Raw genomic sequence first — 26,941 nt, 5'->3', positions numbered from 1 at the left:
AGAAAAGGAAAGAGGAGATGAGATGAAAAGAAAGGGGAGGAAGCAAGGACACAGAAAAAAAAGAGAGGAGCAGAGTAAAGGAGGTGGCAGAGTCAGGGAGTGAGGGAGTGAGGACATAGCGGAGGAAAAGAGGAGAGGGGAGGAGAAGGTAGGAACAAGGAGGACATGAAAAAAGAGGGGAGAGGACAGTTAGGGAGGATGGAAGGGGAGAAGGAGTTAGGACATATCAAGATGGAAAACTAGAGGAGGGTAGAAGGAGACAGAAGGACAGGGGAGGACAAAAGGAGAGGAGATAAAGTGAGGACAGAAAGAAAGGAGCAAATGAAAGAGAGAAGGAGGAGAGGCAGTAAGGACATAAAATAAAGTAAAGCAAAGGAGAGAGGAGGGGAGGAGAAGTGGAAAGATGGAGAGAAAAGAAAGGATGTAAAATAAGGACAAGGGAAGACGAAAAAGAAGGAGAGAGGAAAAGAGAAAGTTAGGGAATGGAGGGAAGAGGCAAAGAGGGAGGAGGAGGAGGAGGAGGAGGAGGAGGAGTGAATAAGAGCAAACCTGGGCAAATTGGCTTGATTTCTGTCAAAAACATGTGAAGACGACAATAAGCAACTAAAGAAGAAATTACCCAGAAATAAGGAATAAAATAGTAAAACGCACAAGAAAATGACGTCAAAAATGGCAAAAAATAAACCAAACAAAACAAAAACAAAAAAACATGCCAAAAAACAAGAACTTTTAATATATATATTTATATGTATATTTTTTTAATGTGCAATTATAATTATTTTAAAAGATAAGACCGGAGAGCGGGAGACTGCAGGAGGTAACACAGAAAGGTGGACAGGAGGAGTGCATGGAGAGACAGGGAGGAAGTAGGCAAGGAAGAGGAGAAAAGAGGGGGAATAGACAGAAAAGGAATGGTATTAAATGAAATAAAAGTGGGTGGAGGACGGGAATGAGGTGAGGAGGAAAGAAGAGAAAGAAAAAGACTAAATGAAAGTGGGAGAGAGGGGGAGGAGTTCAGCGGAGGTGAAGGTGAAGATGATTAAACTTTCCCGTGCAGCTGTCACCTCCTCCTCCTCCTCCTCCTCCTCCTCCTCCTCCTCTTGCATCCCTCTTTCATCATCCCTCTTTCTGCCCTTCAGCATGTGTGATCTGTCTTTCTCCATCTTTATCTTGATCAATCTGTCTTCATTGTTTTGGTTTTTATTTCCGTTTTTCAACGTCCAAAGTGTATCCTTGAATTTAGCTCTGTGTGTGTGTATGTGTGTGAGTGTGTGTGTGTGTGTGTGTGTGTGTGTGTGTGTGTGTGAGACACAGATGTGATGTGTGTGTGTGTGTGTGTGTGTGTGTGTGTACCTCTGGACTGGATGTTATCTTTCATTCTGTCCATATCACTTAATCAACAAACATTTAGATGTTTGATTTTGAAATCTTTTGAATCGATGCCAAATCTCATCTGCATCCTGTTTAATCTAGAAATCTTTTGACCTTATATGGAAGTATTACCTCAAAAGTTGTGCTCCTTTCGTGTGATGTCAAAAGTTTGGGGTGTGATCAAAAATGTAGATTTTTTTTTCTATCCATTGACCAAACGTTGATGTTTGCCTGCCAACTTTTGCACTTATGATATCAAGTCAGCATCTTGTTATAAAATGGAGCTGAGAACAAACAGCTAAAGAAATGTAGAAAGTGAGCCATGATTTCAAGATATATTAAACCACTAAATTATATCTTAAAAACAGCTTTACCTGACTTGTTATCAGGGTTCATGCAAAAAAAACATTAAGAACATTAATACTAGGGCTGGGCGATATGGAATAAAGTCTTTTCACAATATTTTTTTTCATATCAGTCGATATCGATGTATATCACGATATACATCAAATCACTATTTCTGTCGAGCTTAAAGGTTCCCTTTGACTCCTAAGTGAGATATGAAGATATCATAAGGTTAATTTTGGTTTAAATGTTTATTTTCTGTCAGACATTGAACATGACAAATATACTGTAGAACAGCATCACCAACTGGAGGACCTATTCTACTAAAACTCACAGAGGTCCAGGTACTAAAATGTCCTCCCAGCAAAGGTCCGAGTCTCATACCTAAAATCAATATCACCATTAACTGAACATTTTACTTTGATTATGATTAATGAACGATTATTTTGCCTTTTGCTTTTTTGGGCGAGTTTGGAGTCTTTTGGCCTCATAGTTCACTGACTCAGTGTCATGTGACCATGGTGTGTTGGAGTGTAATAAACATGTGATTTATTATTATTTATTTAACTTTCCAGCATTAATAAAAAATGAAAAGCTCCATCTTAAACAAAACTTCAGGTAAATTGAAGCACATTGTGCTGATAATAGGCCATCCTCTCCTGACTGCAGGACTCTGACTTCAGCTTCTGTCAAACTTCTGTGCTGTTAATCATTTTACTCAGGAATTAAAAACTTTTGAGTCGGCCTACTTCTCCTATAGCTGCCAACAGCCTGCCAACATTCACAGTTAGAGAAAGGCTGAAAATAAGCTCATGTGCTTGTGGCCCCGGGCCCCCAAAACATTACATCTGCCCCTGGTAATAATAATGAGGGCTTATGGCTGAGGGGCCGGATGAGACACAGAGCGATGCGTCCTGCTGTTTCTAAATAATTCATCCAAAGTCTGATTAAAGCTGAAACTAACACGTTAAGTCGCTGTAGAGTCTAAAGAAGTCACTCTCACCTCTGCAGATGTGTCTGTTTCAGACATTTTGGTGCTGTGAGGAGAAGCTGCGCTCTGTTTGTCTGTCTCACTGCGCTGCTGTCGGACCATCAGCTATTTGAGCCCGATAATGAAATGCTGTGGCTGTCAAACACTCAGCTGTTCTACACTCAAAGTCATTTGCTTTTTTACATGATTGTTCAACACTTCTGCCCTCGCTGTGTTTTGGCTTGAGATTTTTCTTGGTGTCATGAGAGCGTGGGACAGACCCCAAAAACATGGGATGCAATTTTTAAACATAAATACCCAACATGGGCAAGATTATGCTGGTTAGAGATTCTGAATGTTGGTTTCGATTATTTCTTTAGCAACTGCCCAGCAGTACTCCTAAAAAAATATTGTTCTCAATATTACATTTTATTACAACTTGGCCACGGGTCCGGATAGGACAAAGTTTTGGTCCGGGTCCGGACTGCGGTCCGCCAGTTGGTGATGCCTGCTTACAGGTAGGCTACATGAAATATCTTTTATTTTAAATCAATTTTTGACATTGCTTCCATGCTTTTTGCCATCTCTGCTGCCCTGAAACGTCACGCAAACATCACGACTCGGCAACTCGGATATCGTTGAAATTTTTGGAAATTTCTCACTTGTAAATATGCCTTTGGAGGGTTGTTCATGTGCACGTAACTCCTAAATATAATATTTCAGAAGCGCATGTTTAGGCAGCATTATTTAAGATCATTTTGTCTTTATTTCTCTGACCGTTTTATGTTAATGTGTATTCAGAGAAGGATCCAGATTGTAAAATTCAGAGCAGTAAATATGTCAATAGCCACATTTAGAATATATAGTTTATCTGAGCTTGTTATGATGTTAAACCTCAGTGGAAGTTACTGCATCTGAAAACAAAAGAAAACAAACAAAAAAAAACCCCAACTTTATTAGGTAAATACAGTAAAAAAAACCCCAAAACAAACATCAGTGGCATAAATCTTCATCTTTTTTTCATCCGGCAGGCACATTAAACTGATATATGATTTCCGAGCAGCACCAGATTGATTTAACACCATGAATTATGAATGCTGCTCCCATTAACGTGTTCACTTTGGGTGTATTTGTTTTGTTTTTATTATTAATAGTCGACATTGAGAAGTTATGTTACTTACAAAATGTCCCCCTGTAATTTGCTACCCTGCGTTTATTAATACGTCGGGTTTTGTTGTTATTAATTCATGTTACTATTCATCTTTAGTAATTAATACCCTCAACTCATATCCATAAAATTCACATTATTACTCTGTAATGTTCATTATCATATTAGTCATATGAGCTCTGCTTAATTGTGTTTTGTTGTGCATTAATGAATTTGCACATTAAAGTTTCAGCTTCCAAAGCAGATAACCGCTGTTGTGAAATTAAATGAGAAAATGTCTGGAAGCAAAAATTTACATTATATATGTTCTCTGCATAAATGATGCCACTGTTTAAATGAGGAGGAATTTAAATATATATTTGTTTGATAGAACTGGGCAGTTACACACGTATCTGCCAGGTTTTAAAGTGATTTACTCAGAATATAACGATCACTATGTGCTGTGTAACATTTATGTTAAAGCTCATGTTCTTCATAAACCTTATATTCATTTGAAGCGCAGTGATCAAGATGTTTAACTGCCAATCAACCCTTTGGATAACAAAAACAACCTAAACAAAAATGAATAAATGATTATTTATTCATTTATTTTAAATTTTGGCAGGTAGCCTGTTAGGTGTTTGAGGATGAACTAGTTTGTTAAATAAAAAAATAACCAAAACAAATGGTGAAAATGCATCGTCACAACTGCAAAACCAAATAGGAAAAAGAAAAACACACAAAAAACAAAAAATTAATAAAAATAAAAAAATCTCTGTTGCAACTGCAAAACCAAACTGGATAAAAGAAACAAAAGAGGGAAAAAAAAACTCTATACAAATGTGAAAAATAACAAACACATGCTGATGTTAAAAAATTAAAAAAATACTCAAAAGTTTTTAATTCCTAATTTAAAAAAAATTAAATAAATAATTAAATAAATTAAAAAAGAAAGGAGATAGAATCACACCATACAACTGTGAAACGCAATGACAAACACTTTATGCCGTTAAAAAAAGATAAATAAAATAAAAATGAAAATAAACTTGCAAAGTTTATATGAAAACAGAGAAGTTTGTTTTGGGAATTTCTGACACAAACCATCAAGATGTCGTCATGAATTGCCTATTATGACATGAAATATAAAAGTTAGTAATACATTGCATGAAATTCTGTAATTTTTTATTTTAAGTATTAAAGACAACATCTCCAAAAGTTTAAATGAATTTTCCAGACTCGAAATATATACATTCTTTCTTCTTCAGTATGATAATTATAATTCCAGTTCTCTGGACAGTTTTTCCTAGCTTTAAAAAAAGTTTTTATCACAATTTGGGGTACATTTCTTGCTCATTGCATTTTATCCAATATTTTCAAAAGAAAACGTAATTGTGGAAGGTATCTGAATGCACCTAAAGAGAAGCGTTTAACAACAGGTTTAAAGTTTTGTTAATTTTGGAGTTTATTTTTGCAGGTATATAAGTATTATTGAGTAGTGTTAGTATATTAAATTATTAGTTTTAAAGTCTACGATGTGTTAGGCGTTACAAAGCACAAAAAGTGAGAGCGGGGGAAGCTGCTGCTGCACTCCATTACAGAAGAAACACCTGATTTGACTTTAACGCTCCAGAAAAAGACGATAAGAAAGCTTTCATAAACTGCTTTGATGTCAAATCACCATTCTGTAAAATCAAATATCAAATATTTATTCCTATAAAACAGTGCGTTATTACCTGGAGCTGTGTTTTTGTGTGTGTGTGTGTGTGTGTGTGTGTGTGTGTGTGTGTGTGTGTGTGTGTGTGTGTGTGTGTGTGTGTGTATTTTAGCAGCAGTACGCTGCAGCCGGCTTTGCCTGCTGTCATGCTCGGGTTGATGTTAAAGCAGCGTGGCAGGCTGAGATTGGTAAAACAGATAGACGGCGCGAATGCGTCCAAACACCGCGGGACATTTTCCAAAATGTCTCAATGAGAGAGAGCCGGATCAGCCGGGCCGTAGAGCTCCATTGTTGTCCAAAAAAACTGTTAGAAACACATCAGTGAGCCACACTGTGTCACCAAGTGACATGTTGACACACACATTTAGTTTACACACCACAAACACTCACTCAGAGCACCAAATATAGATTAATCCGCCACTAAAAATAGTCCCCAACAAATGCACTATTTCCTCTTGTTTTAGGGAATTACTGAGACTTTTAAGTCTTACATATTTTTAGTGTTTTGATAGGATTTCTTTACAATAAAACTCTTCCCTTATTCTTTTTTCCCTTATTTTTTTTGGCTTTCTTGGTCGTTCGCTGCTGCTTTTTTCTTTTACTCCTCTCCTCTGACTCAGCCTGTAGTTTTCCTCCTCTTCTGTTTCCTTATCGCCTTCTCTTTTTTTATCTTTTCTGATCCCCCTCTCTCTCTCCCTCTCCCTCTCTCTCTCAGTAGGATGGGGGGACTTAGCCTCAGTTCTCAGTCGGGGTTCACACTGATCCCTCCATCACTACAATCCTATTGGAGGATGATTAGCCTTGTAATGATGCTGTGTGTCTGCGTGTGAGTGTGTTTAGCGGCAGGAGGTGTAGCAGGAAACTCTGGTAGAGATTAAACAAACACACACTCCTTCCACTTGTGGTGTTTACGTTGTTTTTCTGTTTTTGTACTCACCACTGATTTGTTTCATATTTGGTTGAGATGGTCCGGCCCCCCAAAATACAACGAAAAGATCATATTTTCTTGGTTTCCTTTAGTGGAATCCATCCATAATAATGTAATGCCCACACTTGTGTTAGGTTCATTTGTCCGGTCCAGTGTATGAGCTTGAAGTGGTTTGATTTTATGCAAACCTGCTGAATAAGCATCTGTCATTATGACCTGTTCTAGCAAATTAAAAAGATAAACATTTAAATGCAACTTATGTCGTAGGAACTTGTATTTAACAGAATATTTATAAATGGACAAATGGAGCTCTTATCCGAGCACGGCAACATGAAGGAGATGAAAATTCAGCAAACACTGGCAGGGGATGAGCTGCCCGCTGTGTTTGTTTACTAAAAAGTTCATGAGTTTTTTGGGGTGACGAGACATGACAGAGTTAGTCTCAGAAGTGCATATTTCTGGACTCAGTGTGGACAGAGAGCGTAGATGTTTTGCAGTGCTTGGTGCCATGTTCTGCTCTATCCGGGTCTGAGTCAGGAGCATCACTGATCAAATCTGGTACACTGGTCCAGTCCGGTGTTTGACTTCATATCAAACCGGTTTGAACATTTTCACATCAGCCTCACTTTCCCCCCCTTGACACCTGCGGCCAAAGGCATGATGTTTGTGGGTTGTTCTTCCATCTGTTTATTGTATTGTTGTGTTCGTGATATCTCCGGACAACATGTTCTCATTCTGAACTCGTCAAATAGTGAAACTCGGTCAGCGTCAACATGACGTTTTAGGTGTCCTTTGTGTGTCAGTTGTTTATGCTCCGGGATGCTGTTATGGTGATGTCAACAAATGCACACGGTGGGATGAAGCAGCACGGTCTCTATGTTCACACAACAGCGCCGGCTGTCACAAATGATTAGGTTTAGGCAAAAAAAGCCCATGTTAAGATGTAGAGAAAAACAAAAAAACACACATTCACATGGGAGGTGAACTCTGGACTCCCACGTTTGACTCCCCACCTTCCCGCCCTATAAGCACACTCGTGCTCCTTATATTACCGGGTTACCGGCAGCTTAATTACCTGACACTGTCAGCGGTCCTGTCTGACCACGTTATCATCTGATGCGTCCGTGCGAGTTGCATGTGGATGCATGCATATTTGATGAGTTCGAAATGAGAACGGGTTGTTCAGAAACACCTAGAAGAACTTTAGAACTTAAATTACTGATTAGATTTTGGTGGACTAAAGTCAAGGTCACTGTGACCTTATAAAACATGCCTTTGACCAGAACTCAAGATCTATAATACTCATGATGACAAATTTGTAATACGTCATATTTTGGCTGCACATAAAGGACAAACTTTAATGTGAAGACTGAAAGACACTTGTGTGTTTGCAGCTTTAGACACGAGTCCGACTCAGACTGGTTTTTATGTTACTCTGTTTTGTTGTCTTCTGTTGAGCTGCAGTCCGACGGCTGCAGCAACAAAACTGATTAACACATAATGGCTGGTTGTTGGAGGCTCACACACACAAACACACAACACAAAATCTCTGTCTCACTCTCTTTCACATCAGGGTGTTTTTTAATCCTATAATTTGTTGGGTTTATTTCACCAGATGACCGGGTTATTGTTCCTTTATGATCGATACACGACAGGAGCTCAATCATTAACACGCCTCTCTCTCTGCCTGTAGGACCTCACTCAACCTCTCTTTTTCTCCTATTCTCTTTTTTTTGTTTGATCTCACTCTTTCTCCTCACGTCTCTCTATCAGATTAACCCCTTCTCCTCCTGCCAATCCCTATTTGCTTCTCTTCTCTTCTCTTCTCTTCTCTTCTCTTCTCTTCTCTTCTCTTCTCTCCTCTCCTCTCCTCTCCCCTCTCTCTTCTCTTCTCTTCTCTCCTCTCTCCTCTCCCTCCTCTCCTCTCCTCTCCTCTCCTCCTCTCCTCTCTCTTCTCTTCTCTCCTCTTCATCTTTAGTCTTTGTACTGCTCCTTTTATTTTCTCCTCTTCATCACTCTCTCCCCCCTCTCCTTCCTTCCCTTCTGTTCATCTCTTTCTTCTCTCTCCCCATCTTTCCCTCCTCTCTCTCTCTCAGTGGGTAGATTGGTTTTGGCACTCAGTCCCCTGATCAGTGAACACACACACACGTAGCGAGCGGCGGTGTCATCGCCATGGCGATGTCAGCAGGCGGGGCTTAATCCAAAGTGACACTTGTTCTCTGCCTTCCTTTCCCATCGCCATGGAAGCAATTACCCTCCTCCTGAAGGGCCTTTTGTCTGAGTGTGTGTGTGTGTGTGTGTGTGTGTGTGTGTGTGTGTGTGTGTGTTCTCGTCCTCCCGGAGTTGACGGGGTGGAACCTCGGCCGTGGGTCACCTGATTGGCTGAATTGAAAGACGGGGAAAGAGAGAGAGAAAGGAGCAGGGAGAGCATCAGAGGAGGACGGAGGGAGAGCGAGATAAAAGATGAGAGTTCATCTTTCTTCTCTTCACCTCCGTCTCAATCTTTCCTTTATATGTTTAAAGAATAAACCGGAATTTCATTTTTGTTTTTCTACTAAAGCAGAACTTAGACTTTTGATTTAGTCGCAGGGTTGTTCTATTGGAGGATGAGTTGTAACTTTAACCACATCCTTGTCACTTTACCGTTCGATATTTTCTCGTCAAGCTCTTGAAGTTTCTGTTTTTCCGCCTCTGTAGCTGTGGCCAAAAGCATTATGATTCCTGGTTGTCTGTATATATGTATGTCCTATTCTTGTGAACACGATATCTCAAAAATGACTGAGGATTTTGTAAAATTTGGCACCAATGTTCAAGTGGACTCAAAAATGAACTGATTCTGTTTTCGTGGTCAAAGGTCAAGGTCACTGTGACCTTGCATCCGTCTCTTTCTAATGAATGCAATATCTCATGAAGGCCAAGGAGTTTCTTCAAATTTGTATATCTTCATCCTTGTGAATGTGATATCTCAATAATGCTTTGAGGGGATTTTGTCAAATTTTGCACAAACAGCCACTTGACTCAATAATGAACTGACTGAACTGATTAGACTTTGGCAGTCACAAGTTGAAGTTCAATGTTGACCTTGTCTGTCTCGTTCTTGTGGACGTGATATCTTAAGTTGAAATATCAGGTTAGGTGATTTCTATCAATTTGGCACAAACCTCCACTTGGACTCAATGGAGATCTGAGTAGGTCTTGGTGGTTGAAGGTCCGTGTCACTTTACCTTGCAATGTTTTTCCCCATCAGCTTTTAAAGTTTATATTTTTATGTTTCTGTGTTGTTGATAGCGGGTGTGCTGGTTGTCCATACGTTTGTCCCTTTCTTATGAACACAGTATTTGGCACAAATGTCCACTTAAATTCAATGGTGAACTGATTAGATTTTGGTAGTCAAATGTCAGGCACACCTCATCAGTGACATCATCTGTCACATTTTTGTGAACGTGCACATTGAGGCGATTTTTGGAAATTTGGCACAAACTTCCATGTACACAGCAAATAATTGCTTAGATTTTGGTGGTCAAATGTTGCTGTTAGCATGCATCCTTCTCATTCTTGTGAAAGCAATATCTCCAAAACATCTTGGGGGAAATTCTTTAAATTTGGCACCAATGATTGAGAGGACTCAGGGATTAACTGATTCTGTTATTGTGGTTGAAGGTCACTGTGACCTTGCATCCATCATATTCTTATTAATGCAATATTTCAAGAAGCCCACAAGGGATTGTCTTCAAATTTGGCACAAACTTCCATGTGGACTCAATGATGAACTGACTGGCCTGGTTAAAATTAGGTGCTTATAGTTCTCATTTGTGAATGTGATATCTTAAGTACACCTTGAGGTGACTTACACAAATTTTGCACAAACATCCAAGTACCTCAGTGGTGAACTGATCAGAGAAATTCAGTTATTGCTATTATGACCTGATTCTTAGGTTGAGAAGATACTAAATATGTAACTGAGTATTTTCTGCCTGTTAGGACTGATTTCCTTCTCTTCAGCCACTTGATGAATACAGACCCAGAATTAGATTTTTTTTTTCCTTTTACACCTTTCAGTTTTCAGTTTTGGCTGCAGATTGAAGTCATAACTTAAATTAATACAGACACTTTTTCCCTCTTTCTACCTTTTTCTTTTTACATTTCTTTGTTTCTTTAACAATTGCAGAAATGTCTTTTTCTTCCCTTTTCTCTCGCTCTGTGAATCACTCTGTTAACATTATTTAATTTTCCCGTGTGCTCTCTCGCTAACACACACTTTGTATCTGAACGTCCATCTTAACCAGATTCAAATCTGCACAGGCTTTGTTTAACTGTGTGTGTTTGTGTGTGCAGAGAGAGATTCCTATCAGTTGTTAAAGGCCTCAAACTCCACAGATTGTAAAGTTGTGTGTGTGTGTGTGTGTGCGTGCGATGGCTATCAGCGGTCAGGACCTCAAACCTCCCCAGATTTCCCCGTCGGCCACCGTGCAGCGTTTTATCTCCCGCCTTCATCTCTCTCTTCATATTGCTCGCCGTGTTTCTCTTTATCTCGCCGCAGACGTCCCTGCATGGATTTTATTTTTTTTAAATACGCTCTGAAATATTCTTCCTCTCAGTTTGGCCTCCGCGGATGGATGAGCTGATTATGTAAACAGATACTCGGATATCTGGACGGAACAGAAAAATTAAGCAGAGTTTATTCCAAAATGTGATTGGAACAAAAATCGACTTCTGTTCAAACGAAATGAGGCGGGCCTCAAAGTAAATGTGCTTCAGTCTCAGAGGAATCGAACCACACAATACAATCTGAATAGTGTTTCAGTCAACATTCAGCTGCTTTAAAAGATTATAAGTTTAATTTTGTCTTCATTGTCTGAAAATAAGGTGTTTGAAAAGTGACACATAGAGACTGTCAGCTGTGATGTAGAGGCAGATTTTGGCTGTTTAAAGTCAAAAATAATGATTAAAAACAAAATTTCAAGGAAGTTTTTAGATGTCTGTGAAATCTGAAACTCTTGTTTCCTCCTCCTTCTGAACAATACAGTCTGCACGGTACATTTTCAATGATGTGAAGCTACTTGAGCATCTGTCTCACCTTTCTCTACATCACCTGTCTTTTTCCAAGTCAGTCACAGTATGGGACTTATTTTGTCTTTAGAAAGTATTGATGGCTGCAGCAACAGGCTGACAGGCCGTAAACCTATGAAAATTAGCAAAGTGTAAGGTGTTTTTATTTATCTATCTGTCTATTTATTTATCTGTTGATGCATTTATTAATTTATTGATGTATGTATGTATTTCATTATCAAGATAAATACATATAGAGATTATTGCTATTGCTAGTTTCCGACTCCACCAAACTGAGTAAACTAGAGAAGCTGTGGACATTAGATTACTCATGCTTTTAGTGAAGAAAAATCAATAAAATTAAGGTAGAGGCAATAATGTGCATACAGTAATGTTACGGTAAAAAGAAGAGAAAAAGGTAAATATACTGTATACATCAAGATTACATAGAATTAAAACACAGAAAAGCCACAAATTTCAAGATTCTTAGAAACAGAGGATGATGATGACGGAGAGGGCAGGCAGAGCCGTGTGTGAGGATTTTATTCTGTTATTACTTAACCACAGTACTTTTTATTTTTTACACTAACTCTGATGTTTTAGTTTGCTGGTTATGACACTTGAATGTGAGCGTGGCAGTTTCTCTGCAGGTGCTCTGCAGCCCTGTCTCCGTGTAATTATGTTTGCATGTTACTAAGCCGCTTTTTTAATCGTGTTGTGGCAACGTAATTGCTGTCTGAATTATGGTCAGAGCTGGCGTCCTTTTCAGGTAACCAAACACTGCAGACACGTACCCGGTCATGCGGCGGCTGTGACTCAGAGGTAGAGCAGGTCGGCGGTTCGAGCCCCTGTTTCTCTGGTAAACATGTCAAATTATCCTTGGGCAATTCACTCTGCATTACTTTTCCCTTTTCAAATTAGTTCTCTATAAATGTAATTTATAGGACATTATGTAACAGAGTAAAGATGTTTTTGAATCAGATCCTTTTTTTCTCGTTTAATATCCAATCAAGCGGCAGTGAGAGCTCTTTCTTTACCTAAACAGTGTGTCTTTGTCGGGATCCTGCCGACAACGCCAAAGTCGTATGGAAAAAACTTGTGCTCTTGGTCAGTCTTAATTTTGATGAATAATGAAATAAATTAGATGAGTCACAGTTAATCTCAAATGATGACACATAAATTGGATTTGAGAAGCTCTTGGTACAGAAGGTGCACGAACAAAGAGACGCCAGAAACTTAAAGAAACAGAACACTGACTCACTCTTCTGAAGTTTAATGCACACGTCATACAGCTGGAGTCTAAACATCTCCAAGGTCTTTATCTTGCAGTATCTTGACCTACAGACACCTGGGAGTGTCCTCACATGAAGAGACAGACAGTGAAGGACTCTGAGGCCTCCGAAAGTCTGAAACCGTGGACCATGTGACCACGGATGAATCATACGTTCATACTGTTAACTCTTTGGATATCTTCATTTTCAATCATTTTTACACGACAGGCAGTGTGTGCTGAGCTCAAACAGTAAATCTGCCTGACAACAGCACGTCCACGTCACATGACTGATGGCAAGTTTGACCTCCAATTGACCTGGAAGTTAAACCTCGACCACCCGGTGACCTTCCCAGCATGCTCTCTGCCTACACACTCTTAAAATAGTCACATACACATGGAAACACACATATTTCTTCCTTTCAGCTGACAAGCTCTTTAAAAAGCCATCGACCCACCTCGCTGAACTTTACGACATCTCACACACACACACACACACACACACACACACCACACACACACACACACACACACACACACACACACACACACACACACACACACACACACACACACACACCTCGCCTGCCGTGACAAGCTCTTTAAAACACCATCAAGTCACCCGGCTGAACTTTACGACTCGGTTTCATTTCATGTTTATAAGACCCAAACACTGACACACGTGTGCGAATGCACACACACATACACACTCACACACACACACACACACACACACACACACACACACACACACACACAAACCGATCACAACAAGTGTTGCATTTACCTACTCAGCCGGTACATGATAAATATGTCTGTTTGAGTCAAGGTCAAACACACCTCCTTGTCCACTTACACACACTCTCACATATCCACGCTTAAACACAGGCACACACACACACACACACACACACGCACACACACACACACACACGCACGGAGGACAGACATGAAGACATATTTGTTGTCCATCAACATAATGCTTTCCAAGTTTGCGGAACAAATAAATTCCGTCTGCCTCGCTGCTCCTCGCTTTCCCGGCAGCCGTCAGGCTTCACACACACACACGCACACGCACACGCACACGCACACGCACACACACACACGCACACACACACTCATCTGTGTGAGAAAATAGAGTGAACACAGTGAACATGAAAATCTAATGCTGCCTTCTTTACTTTGTTATGAATATAGAAGTATGTGGTTCAGATTTTCCAAAATAAGAGCACATCTTTTTATCTTTTAGATTTCCTTCCTTTTGACTAATAATAATTATATTTTAAAACATTTTGTTAAAACCCTTTGTTAAAATTTTCGCTTGTTTGTGTCCGCTTTCCTCACTCTAACATTGGCCAAAATATGGGTTTGGAAAAGCCTCCGTTAACCGCTTAAGAGGTCGGACAGGGTCAGGTTGGCCCTGTTGGTGCCAAATGCAGGTGTTTATGGATTTTCCAGCCCCCCAAAGGTGTCTTGAGCTCCATCGTTTTCTGGGGATGGCTTGTTATTATCATAAAAACTTTTCCAGTGTTGATGAGCTCATCAGCCCCAAAACCCACTTCAGGTAGTCAGAATATTGGCTTTTCTGTAGCTCCCCTATGCTCGCCGTCCTAAACTCAGCAGTTTAAGTTGGAGGTGGATGTCAGTACGCCGGGCGCTGTGCACCTGCAGGAGGATGAGCGTGACATTGATCATCCAATCTGCTATTTCTCCAAAAAGTTCCATTATAGCACAATAGAGAAAAAGGCTTTGGCCTTGCTGTCGGCCCTGCAACACTTTGAAGTGTATCTTAGGAGCTGTTCTGTGTCCACTGTCGTTCTTTCTGATCGTAATCTCCTCGTTTTCCTCACTCAGATGCAGAACAGCAATCAATGACTGATGCGCTGGTCCTTGCTGCTGCAGGACTTCAACATTGACATCCGTTATTAGAGGTGCAGAGTTGCTGCTTTCACGTAGCATTTCTTAATCTTTCAGTCGGAGAGAAGCAGCTCCTGTAGCTGCAGGTTTTTCTCCAGAGGTGGAGATGATTTCACACGCCATCCGTATGGTTCAGTTTTGTAAAACACATTTTGCTTTGGGCTGAAGCTTTTCCCACAAACGTATATGAGCTTGCATCTGTCCAGTTTGACAAAACATAGTAAAACTGAAGTAATTTTGTCACTTTCTAGGACACCAACAATGTCGAGATTCGATGACAAAAAAAAACCAATCAGCCTTTTATTCTAATTAAAGCTGGAGGGCGACAACATGTGTAAGGTTTACAGATTTTAAAATCAGAGTGAGGAAGTTCAGGGAGAGTCAATTTGAGCAGGAAAATAAAACCAGTGAAATGCAAGTTCACCCGTCTCCCTCTCCTCCTCATTTACTGTTTGTTCTCCTCGATAAATAAATGACAAACAGTATGAAAATGATATTCTTCGCCAGATGACAGCCATTTTTCATCTATAGCCCCTAAACAACTCCTCCTCCCCCTCCAAAGTGTTTGTCCGCTGCTATCCCTCCATCTCATCCCTCTCCTTCTCTTTACATCCCCCCTCTCTCCCTCTTTTATCCCTCTAACACTCTTTCTCCTGCATTTTTTTGCTCCGGCAAAAATTAATCACCTGTCTTTATGTGTGTGTGTGTGTGTGTGTGTGTGTGTGTGTGTGTGTGTGTGTGTGTGTGGCCGGCAGGAAGCCCACAGGGATTTAGAAGCCCACAGAGTTTTTTAGCAGCTGATTTATTGCCGAGTTAATTCATAACGGCGTCCGATGATGATGAGAGGCCGCAGGAAAGTATGGTCGTCACTGTTGTTGTTGAAGGGTGAGAGAGGAAGAGAGAGAGAGAGAGAGAGAGAGAGAGAGGAGAAGAGAGAGAGAGAGAGGGAGAGAGAGAGAAAGAGAGAGGGAGAGAGAGAGAGAGAAGGGAGAGAGAGAGAGAAAAGAGAGAGAAAGAGAGAGAGAGAATAAACAGAGCAGCTCTTTCATATAAAGTAATAGAGTGAAGTGATGGAGGGGAAGAGAGGAAGTAATGGGATGAAGCAAAGCAGACAGATTGTCAGGTACTTACGTTATAGTGTCGTATCAGTGTGAGCTGATATAGTAAAGGAAGCAGGAAAAGGAAGAAACGTGACGTCTGCTGGTGATGTTTGAAGTTCTTATTTCGATCTGAAGGCGTCGTGTCAGTGTGACGAAGGACAGTCACACAAAGTCATAGGATGATGTCATCTGCATATTCTCGTATCCACACTTCGTCATCATCCCAGTACCAGAACAAGTCTGACTCAGCTTTTCCAATCTTTTGTGGGATCGTGATCAGCAAATGGGGGGCCAGAAGAAAATCACTAAAATTAGAACAAGATTAACCCTTCAGGCCCCGCTTTAGTATCACACACACTCGTACGCTCTGCACACAAAATGCTCTTTTAAAAATCAAGCTTTAAAAGATATTACACATTAGTTCAATTTTGTACTTTCATTGACTTAATTTTTAAACCAACATTAATCCTAATAACAAATAGCAAATATTCATTCATTTTCAGAATTTTAACCTTTTAAATGCCATGTTTTTGTCATGATACCACTATGTTTTTAAAAAACACAAAAATTATTATTCTTATTTATACTACATGCTAAGTACATTACTATTATTTTGATTATTATGATATGTCCATGATTAGCAGCAACATTGATTTTTATACATTATTAATTTTTGTACAGTGTCAAATACTCACACTCCAACCACTCTGCACCCCCCACCCAAAGTGTACTTTTCCAAATCAGGCTATAAAAATGTTCTATTTTCATAGAGTTTAATTTTAACCAACATCATTCCTAATCATAAATATCAAATATGAATTAATTTTAACCCTTGAAATTCCAGGTTTTTGTCATGGTGCAACTATGTCTTTAGAAAAAAAAAAAAAAACATTGAGTTCAACTCATACTGGCGATTAAATCTGATGGAATATCTGTGATTCTCCAGCTTTTACACATCATGTACTAAATAGCTGTTTAATTATTGGTATAGTTTAACAAGTATGTTTCACATAACAGTCTTATTTGAACTTCTTGCAAAAGTTCTGATTTCTTTATTAGGTGCAACCATAGCTGGCTCTGATGGTGGTTCAGTCTATTGGTTGGTTGGCTGGTCCAGAAGAATTTGGCAGCTACATATCTGGCCCTCGTAAGCTGAAATCTGTCATGAAAAATGCATCTATTGCGGATGTGGGCTTGTTTTTCAGATGTACTGTCTTAAATTTCTACACATGAAGTTGATGGCTTTTCTTTCATTTGTCTTTACGTTGTCTTCACTGCTGTCACATGAAGTTTTGTCCTTTGCAACAAGAAGTCCACTGTGTCTTCGATAATCAGATTTCTGACATTTTGATGTTCTCCGTCCAGGCTGCAGGCTCTGAGGAAGGAGAAGTCACGGGACGCGCGCGCGATCGCGGCGGGAAAGGAGAACTTTGAGTTTTACGAGCTGGCGAAGATGCTGCCGCTGCCGGGCGCCATCACCAGCCAGCTGGACAAGGCCTCCATCATCCGGCTCACCATTAGCTACCTGAAGATGAGGGACTTCGCCAACCAGGGAGACCCGCCGTGGAACCTGCGCATGGAGGGACCGCCGCCCCCAACACCTCTGTCAAAGGTAGGACCAACACGGTCGGGGCTGCAGGACGGGGTTGTCTTTAAACTGTTTTATGAGGCTCTGTGTAGTTTCAGAAAAGAGTTTTTTAGTTTTGTGCATCAGAAAAACAACAGAAAGACTCCTTAAGGATCCAGAGCAATGATTCATTGGACAGTAAATCCCCTTTTGCATTTTTCAACCTCTGAACAAGAGTTTTCCCTCTTGGTGATATCATAGCCAAACAATGTCAAGTCCAACTGGACGTAAGTCTTCGAGAAGCTTTGATACTGGATGGTGCACAGGCTGGTAAAAGTATGCTTTGTCCTTTTCTTGTTGCTTCTTGGTTTGTTTTTGCCATATCTTGGCTTTTCCTCCATTATTTTTAAAGCAACAAGGTCACATTTGGGAAACTTCTGAGCTGAAGAAAAGTCCCAATGAAAACTGCCCACAGAACGAACTTTTCACAAAATAGCAAAATGTTGCAGTTTGAAAGCCTCAGTGCTGAGCTTTATTGACCGTGTTTTTCAGTCCAAACAGACGTTAACCTCCGTTGCATCAGCTAAAACTCGTTCTCTCTCTCTCTGTGGTTTGTCAGTGCTCGTTGGCCTCATACAAACGTGGTTTAACTTTAAGCATTACAGCAGAGGAATGTTTCAGTCAGTTCATCGGATGCTTTCCTCGACTCCTGGAGCAAAATTGAGCTCATGATATGTAGTTTGCAGCAGCTTTGCTCGGCTTGAATCTTGGGTGCCTGACTGAACACATTGACTAAATTTGACTGTTGGGAGGAACTCCATGTTTATGTGTTCAGAAATTACCAGGAACTTTGGTTGTTTGTTGTTATTATCCTCCAGTTTTTATCCTTCCTCTTGTCTCTGTGCATTCACGCAGACATAAACAGCATCAGGATTAGTCAAAATGTATCTGTGAATTATTTTAAGTGTGTGTGGACATACGTGTGCCTCAGTCTACTTTAACTTTTCCAAAGACTTTGATCGCACTGGCTCAAGAATTCAGTTCAGGTTCAGTCTCAAAATATTTTGTAATTGTAAGTGAAACTGTAATTTTGTCTCTGCAGCAAAAAGTTGAAAATGAAAGCTTCTCTACTTTATTTTATTTATTTATTTTGCTATCTTTCATCCATTATAGCTCCTAATATGAAGTCTCTAAAGGTTTGAGATATTATGTTTTTATGCATATGCACTGGCATTACAACGTGATATCTCAAGAGGGCCTGTTAGTTTTTTAAAATTTGGCACAAATGTCCACATCAAAGGTCAAGGTCTCTTTTTGACCTTGCACCCGTCTCATTCTCTTGAACATGATCTCTCAAGAACAACGTGAGAGAATTTATTCAAATTTGGCGCAAACGTCCATTTGGACTCGACGATAAACTGATTAGGTTTTGGTGGTCAGAGGTCAATATCACTGTGACCTTGCATTCATGTTATTCTCATGATGTCTAAAGAAGGCCTTGATGCAGTTTCTTCAAATTTGGGTTAGAGGTGAAGTGTTGAGTTGAAGTTGTTTGTATATATATTAAAATATCAGTACCACAGGCCCAGCAACTGGCTGATTCCTAATAGTCAAGTGTTTGTACGGGCACTGCACTTTTCCAGCAATAACTAAAGAAGTTAGGGCTTTAAATTATGTCTGCAAATGTTTTATTTTTGGATACGACAAAGCTTTTCATCAATGCTGACCCAGAATACCTCAGATTGACTTTTACTTTTCAGCTAAGAGTGCCTCTCATTGTAAACTAAACCTTAACAGCAGCTTTAGCCTTTTATTTAGCCTCCGCATAAACATGTCTTTATATCTTCAAACAAACCCTTTTATTCTAATAGATCCGAACAAACAAACAGAGGCATATCGGGCCGGAGGTGAGCAGCGCTGCGGTGATTGTCCAGCCCTTTAAACTGCTATCAAACAACATGGAAAAGCCGCACGCTCTCACACACACACACACACACACACACACACACACACACACACACACACACACACACACACACACACAGACGGCTAGCTTCTGCGCTAAGTGATTTTCTGTGAAGGGAACATTAAGCTTTGATGAATTTCTGCCTGGAGTACCAGAGTATACACAGCACTTGTGAATCTAAGTGGAATTTGCCTTTGAAATGGGCCCTTTGTGCGACGCACTTAGAGGAGAAGAGGAGCGCTCGCTTTTAAAAGGGACGTTTGGGCTTGTAGGAATGACCCAAAGATGAAAGCAAATTGCCTGAAATTTCTGGTGCCGTGTGTGTGTGTGTGTGTTTAAGTGTGCGTGCGTGTGTGTCATTACGAACTCCAACCAGGATATTTACCCGTATGCAGAGCTGTAATCCGCACAAGAACAAGATTTGTGCTTCAGGATGTGCAAACGTGTGAATGCAAGTAAATGTTTGTGTGTTTGAGACGGCGCAATCATGTGTATGTCTGTGTGTGTGTGTGTGTGTATGCGCACATTTCTACACATGTCTCTGAATGTGTGTGTGTGTTTGCATGTGTGTGCACATACCGTCACCACACAGCAGCAGATGGCATCATTGTTGTCAGCGCTTTGAAGAGGCACATGCATTTTAATGACCAGAGCAGAAATGTATACGCCAGATTAGTGTGTGTGTGTGTGTGTGTGTGTGTGTGTGTGTGTGTGTGTGTGTGTGTGTGTGTGTGTGTGTGTGTGTGTGTGTGTGTGTTGGATATTCCCTTTAACACAGTTCTGAGACTCACACACAAGTCACATTTCACAAGCAGTCATACCAACACGTGCACACACACGCACATGTGACACCTGACCTGTCCTTTAACCTAAATCTGATTCTAATGGAAATCATTAATGATTAAAATATGCAGTCGTTAGAGGAAACACTGCTCTCTGATTGGCTGACAAGAGTCTGTTAAATCTGTATTCGTGCGTCTGATGAAACTAGACCTTTACCTGACACAGAATTATAAATAATTCTAATTAATATATTATTATGATGAATATGAATGTAGTTCTCTGGACATTTTTCTTTTGCTTTTTTAAAGATAGTCTTCTGCATCTGCTAATCTCTTTATTTGCATCTTCACTCTGCTGATAATTCTGTCTTCTTTTTGGTGCTCATGGTTTCAGTAAAATTAACTGAATGATTGAATTGAAGAATCTCACTAAGGTAACAGTGAGTGTAGCATGACAATATTGATAAACTTTTAAACATATATACATATTTGTGTGTGTGATTAAAGCAGCTAACTCACATTATCTGCAGCAGGAAGCCAACAACTCGGTTTTATACGTCCAAAAAACCCGGACTAATTGGGACTAGGCTTTTAGTTGAAGTTTTACTGTATATATATTATATATTATACTTTTATATATTTTTATGTTTAATCTAGGTCTCTCTGCATGGACAACAGTTCACATTAATACCATATTACACTTTACATATGATCAAAAAATTTATATTTAATATGTGAATTAATAAAAACTTTCTTACCATTGACCAAACATTGACTACTGCCCGCCATGTTTATGCATTTACGACGTCACGTCGACGGCTCGTGTTATAAAATAACGTTCTTATTAATGTTAGTAAACTCGCTGGGCTGCTTTATAGTTCAAAATTTGCTTGATTTCTGCAGCTTATAGATGCAGATACTAAAATGTATGACTACTAAAAGTAATTGAAAGCTAATGAGGGATTGACAGTATGCAATAACATTTTTTGCCGACACTACATATCTGCAAACACACACACACACACACACACACACACACACACACACACACACACACACACACACACACACACACAGAGCAAGGTGAGGCTGGTCTCACCTTGTATATATATATCACACACACAGAAACACACAAAGAGAAAATGCAGTTTAATCAGATTTTGTCTCCGAATTACACACACACACACACACACACACACACACACACACACACACACACACACACACACACACAGAACATGTACAGTACATGATACACACAATCGTTTGTGCTGTGTGTATAAAAATGTGTGTGTGTGTGTGTTTTTCAGGTTGTCCTCTCCTATTGACTGACTCTAATGAATGAATATCCTCCACTGTGTGTGTGTGTGTGTGTGTGTTTTTGTGTGTGTGTGTGTGTGTGTGTGTGTGTGTGTGTGCACCTTTTCTCTTTGTAATTGTTTTGTATGTTACCGTGTGTGTGTGTGTGTGTCTGTGTGTGTGTTGCAGCGTGTTCAGTACAGCAGAGAGTTATTGATTTTGGCCTCTGTTTAGCTGCTCTGCATCAGTTCATGGTAACTGCAAGATGGTAATGAAGATGGCTCTGTGTGTGTGTGTGTGTGTGTGTGTGTGTGTGTGTGTGTGTGTGTGTGCGCGTGTGCGTGCGTGCGTGTCGTGCGTGTGTCTGCGTGCGTGCGTGCCTGTGTGTGTAGTATTCCTCCTGATGACTCCATACTCTTTCACCCACTGAGACTAAACTCATTTGTTCCCTCTATTTTTTCATTAATTCTCTGGTTTTCTCATGACTTCTTCTTATCTTTATTTTTTCTTCCATTCCTCTTTTTTTCATCCATTCTTCTTTCTAAGGTCTCTTTCTCTTTCTCTTTAAGGTTCTCTTTCTCTTTTTCTCTTTCTCTCTTTCTCTTTCTCTCTTTCTCTTTCTCTTTCTTCTCTTTCTCTTTCTCTTTCTCTGCCCCCTGTTCTTATATCTATTTCCTCATGCTCTTCCCTTCTCTTTATTTAGGGACATGATATTATCATATACTTAAGTCATAATAAAATATTCTTGCTTATTTTCACTTTTTTTTTCTTATGTTCTGGATTGCGAAAACATATATTTGGAATTATTACTTTTTTTTCTAACTAAAAAAATTTCAGTCTGTTCATCTCACTGCAATTTTTTTCAGCAAAATGTATCTAGTGGACTGAAAAGATCATTTTTTCAAAGGCTACCAAAATTTGTATTTGTTTTTCCTGTAAAAACGATATTTGGCATCCATGTGTCGATATAATATTGCCACGGAAAATATTGCTATATATTGTTTTTGGCCCCATAATAACTATTTATCGCTTCCTAGTTCCTACATTTCTTTATTTATCTCTTTTAGTTCTGCAGTTTTCAAGTGTGTTTTCTTTGCAGTTTATCTTATTTTTCAAATGTCAAAAATTTTGTGAGAAAAATGGATTTAAAGTAATTGAAATATATAAATTTTGTGATTGTTTACATAGTAAATCAAATAAAAGTAATTGTAAAGGAAAAAACATCAGTTCAATCGACAAATCACATGATGGCATATGATTTTTCGGCAAAAATATATAATTTAAAATGAAGATATACCACAGAGTGAAATGTGCTTAAACAGGAAGATAAACATGAATGAAATAATTAAATAAATAAATAATAATAATAGTTCAGGAAACGATACAACAAAGCTGAAAATTTGTTAAAATTGTGCGTTTGAGTGTGTGTTTTTGCTCCTGTGAGTTCCAGTGGGGAGGTGCAGGTGAATAAATGAAGCGCTCCTCTCTATGAGCCGCTATCTGAGCTGTTTGACCTCCACTCTGTTGATTCATTATCACACACACTGTACTCTGTGTGTGTGTGTGTGTGTGTGTGTGTGTGTGTGTGTGTGTGTGTGGTCCACCGTCTCAACTCATTTCACCTCCTCTCCTCCCTCCCCCCACTTCTTCTCTCTCCTCCATCTCTCCATTTATCTTTTTCACCTCTGACTTATCTTTCTCCCTTTCACCTATTTTCCTCTCTGTGTTCATGTTTCCTTTCTCCTCTCTCAGCTCCTCCTCTCCTCCTTTATGTCCACTCCTCCCTGCTGCTCCTCCTGCTCAGCCGCCTCCTTCTCCTCCTCATGTCTTGGTCTCCCTTCATTTCTCTTATTTTCATCATTTTTGTCCCATTTCTGTCTCCTCTCTCTTCTTTTTCACCTCCTTTCTGTTTTTCTATTTATATTTTCCTCTTTCTCGCCTCCTCTCTCCTCCTCTCTCCCTCCTCTTCCACCTTTCTACTTTGTAACTTCCTCTCCTTTTTCTCCTCCTCTTGTGATCTTCTCCTTTTCATCGTCTTCTCCTTCCTTCATACATCTCCTCCTTCTGACTCCCCTCCTTTCTCTCCCTCTCACCCTCCTCCACCCTCACTTCTTTGCATCCTCCTCCTTCTCCTCTTCTCTCACAATCTGGGTTCTCCTCCCATCATCATCTTCTCTTTCCCTCCTCTCCTCCTTTCTCTTCCTCTAATCCTCCTTGACTCATCCTTCTTTGTAACTCCTGCCTCCTCTCCTCCTTTTCTCATCCTCTTTTCCTCCTCCACCTTTCTACTCTGTAACTTCCTCCTCTCCTCTCTCTCCTCCTCTTGTAATGTTCTCCTCTTCAGTCTTCATCTTCTCCTTCTGTCATCCATTTCTTCCTCCTTTGTCTCCCCTCCCTTATTGTCCCTTTTATTCTCTGCACCCTTTCCTCTTTGTAACTTCCTCTTCCTCTCCTTTACGTCCTCGTCCTCCTCCCATCACCTTCTCCTCCTTCCCTCCTCCTCCTCTCTCTTCCTCTGATCCTCTTTTACCCTTCTTCTATGTAACCTCCTCCTTTTTTTCTCCTCCTCATCCTCTTGTCATTTTCTCCTCTCCCTTTCCCTCTTTCCTTTTTGCTCACTTTCATCCTCCTCCATCCTTCCTCCCAATAAGCTCCTCCTCCCATAGTCTTCCTCATCCTTACTTCTATATCTCCTCCTGCTCCACCTTTCCCTCTTGGTAACATCCTCCCTCCCCCTCTCCTCCTCCTCTCCTCCTCCTCCTCTCCTCCTCTCCTCCTCCTCGTTGACCTTTGCAGTAATTGACCCATCAGTTGCTCTTCTACAGTTTAGTGTTGGAGGTTTTGACTTCCTGTCAGAGAGTCTCCACATCTGCTGCAGGACGCCACACAAACAACCGTGACCTTTGGAGCATCCTGACACCAGCCTCACTCTGTGTGTGTGTGTGTGTGTGTGTGTGTGTGTGTGTGTGTGTGTGTGTGTGTGTGTGTGTGTGTGTGTGTTTATACGACTGACCGCTCGCCGCCTCTGTGTGTGTGACTGAATGTTTGTCGAAGTGTTTATGTGAGAATTTACGACGGTGTGTGCGGTTGCACATGCGCATACAGTATGTGTGTCCACTGGTGAGTGTTTCAGCTTCTGTGTGTCTGTCTGACAGTCTGTTGCGTCTGCGTGCGTGTGTGTGCGTGTGTGCGCGTGTGTGTGTGTGTGTGTGTGTGTGTGTGTGTGTGTGTGTGTGTGTGTGTGTGACCCCCTCCGACACCTGGCTATTCATTATGCATGCAGAGAGCAGCAGACACCAAAATGCCACACTTCATGAGCCAGTCTACAATCAAGACACACACACACACACACCGATACACGCACACACAGTCACTGTACTCCACATACAAGCAAAAACAACCTCACACACACTCCTATAAACAAACGCGCAAACAAACTTTACTCTCACTAATACACATGTTCATACTAAGGACACACACGTATACATGCATAAATGCAAACAGAGCTCACACATTTTGTAAAACACACACACGCGCACACACACACACACACACACTCGCTGCTTTACATTCTGTATAAATTTCTTCGCTCTCGGTTATTAAAATATAAATTATGGCATTTTTTATAAGACCCACAAACCTATTTATGACTTGGTACAGGAGCTCATAAGGCACAAGGTGGGATTTAGCATGGTGTGTGTGTGTGTGCGCGTGTGTGTGTGTGTGTGCGTGTGTGTGTGTGTGTGTGTGTGTGTGTGTGCGCGTGTGTGTGCGCATGTGTGTGTGTGCGTGCCTTCAGGGTCATTTGATGTGGATTTTAATGTGAAAGTATTTCTTGTGTGTCACCTTTCAGAACCTGTTTATGATTATTAATGTAAATAAATGTTGAGGGTGTGCAGACTGGAAGCTAAAAAATCTCGTTTAAGAAGCGATGAAGTTCATCGTAGTCTGACTGATGTCATCATGTGTTGGTGGGGCTGCAGGATTATGGTCAAAATCATAATCCTGATTCGGGGTTTGTAGGGTTTGTTGTTCAGGTCCGAACGTCTGGACACAGACCTGGACCCCGAGTCAGCACATTATTCTAAATTACAAAATTATTATTGAAACTTAAAAAATGTAATATTATAAAGCTGTAAAACAAAAGAAAATGCAAGAAGCACTTTATTTTTCTCAAACATAACAGCACTTAAATGTGCATAAAAGTGCTCTTCAGTGTGTGTACATTCTGTTCTTCCCCACGAACAAATCCCAAAAAGGAAAACTTCGGTGAATGTCAGAATCTTCATTAAAAGTTTGTCAGCAGTTTTTAAGAAGAAATTTCTTCTCAGTGAATGAGGCCCAGTGATTTTAATAGGCAGATTTTAAGAACATTGCAGACTGGCACGTTAGAATTAGTTGCATGTTTCAACTCTGATTTTAAAAATCTCCAGTTTGAGAAAAATAAACAGTTTTCTGAACTGCAACAGCAAACAAACCCAGAGCACCGAGGGTTTGGGGTTTGGGGTTTGGGATTTTTGTCCATAATGGCCTGTAGTTTTTCCACCGTCCTTCTCTTTTGTTTGTCCCGTCTCCTGCTGCAGCAGACCGCTGCATACAAGATGGCTGACTCCACGTAGTCATTATTGTGGTTAGTGGTTATTGTGATATCGAGTCGAGAAATGTCGAGTCAAATCAGATCCTCGTTTCCATCATAGTGACACGTCCGCACACAGTCCCCGTCCAACACACTTGTGGTAAAACGTTGCTGCAGCTGATATCCGCACGCCAGAAATCATGTTGTGAAACATCGTCTACATTTTACGTCGATGTTAGCCGACTCCTCGCGCTCTAAAAAGCGTGCTTTTAAGTGTGTGTGTGTTCCCATCCACTTAGCATTACATACAACCAGACTGCCGCTTTACACAAAATCAACCTCCTGCTTAGCGAAACCGTAAGTGCTCAGAAAGAGAGAGAGAGGAGAAAAGAGCAGCATCAGAGGAGAGAGACTGTGTAGAAAAATGAGAGGGATAAAGACGAGACGGGGGGAGAAAGAGAGAAAAATAAACGAGACAGTCAATTAGAGAGACAGAGGCTATCAGTGAGGCAGAGAGAGAGAGGCAGAGAGACAGAGAGCGAGAGCAGCGGGAGTCTCGTCTCGTTATGATCCATCTCGTCTCTTTGTACCAGCTGACGTTTTTATGATGCGGCCTGCTGGCTGGGCTAATGGCTTCCTCCATTATACTGAGGGAACACAGTGACCCCGACACCCGGATAAACACTGCGCTCGCATCGAAAACCCCTCCCACCTCCCCAGCCCCGCCTGCAGTCCGGCCGGGACTCAGAGTCCCCAACTCACCTCATCCTGCCTCCTTATTATCATCATCATCATCATAATAATAATAATAATAATGATAATAATAATGATAATAATAATAATAATAAATAATAATAATAATAATGATAATAATAGATTTTACCTGTGATGCACTTTGGAACAAATCTCAAAGTGCTACAAGATAAAAGCATTAGCATTT

At 40.4% G+C, this 26,941-nt stretch overlaps 1 protein-coding gene across 1 annotated transcript in view; it reads left to right on the top strand.

Moving 5' to 3' along the window:
• The window catches only part of LOC121953749 (neuronal PAS domain-containing protein 3), a 291,906-nt gene that overhangs the window by 127,851 nt on the left and 137,114 nt on the right, over nt 1–26,941 (top strand). The window contains 1 exon segment of the mRNA XM_042500962.1: nt 17,177–17,437. Within this exon segment, the coding sequence (XP_042356896.1) occupies nt 17,177–17,437 (261 nt within the window).

This window comes from Plectropomus leopardus, chromosome 14, assembly GCF_008729295.1.
Source record: "Plectropomus leopardus isolate mb chromosome 14, YSFRI_Pleo_2.0, whole genome shotgun sequence".
Classification (NCBI taxonomy): domain Eukaryota; kingdom Metazoa; phylum Chordata; class Actinopteri; order Perciformes; family Serranidae; genus Plectropomus; species Plectropomus leopardus.
The sequence above is the reverse complement of the archived record's forward strand: the minus strand, read 5'-3'. Positions and strand labels throughout refer to the sequence as shown.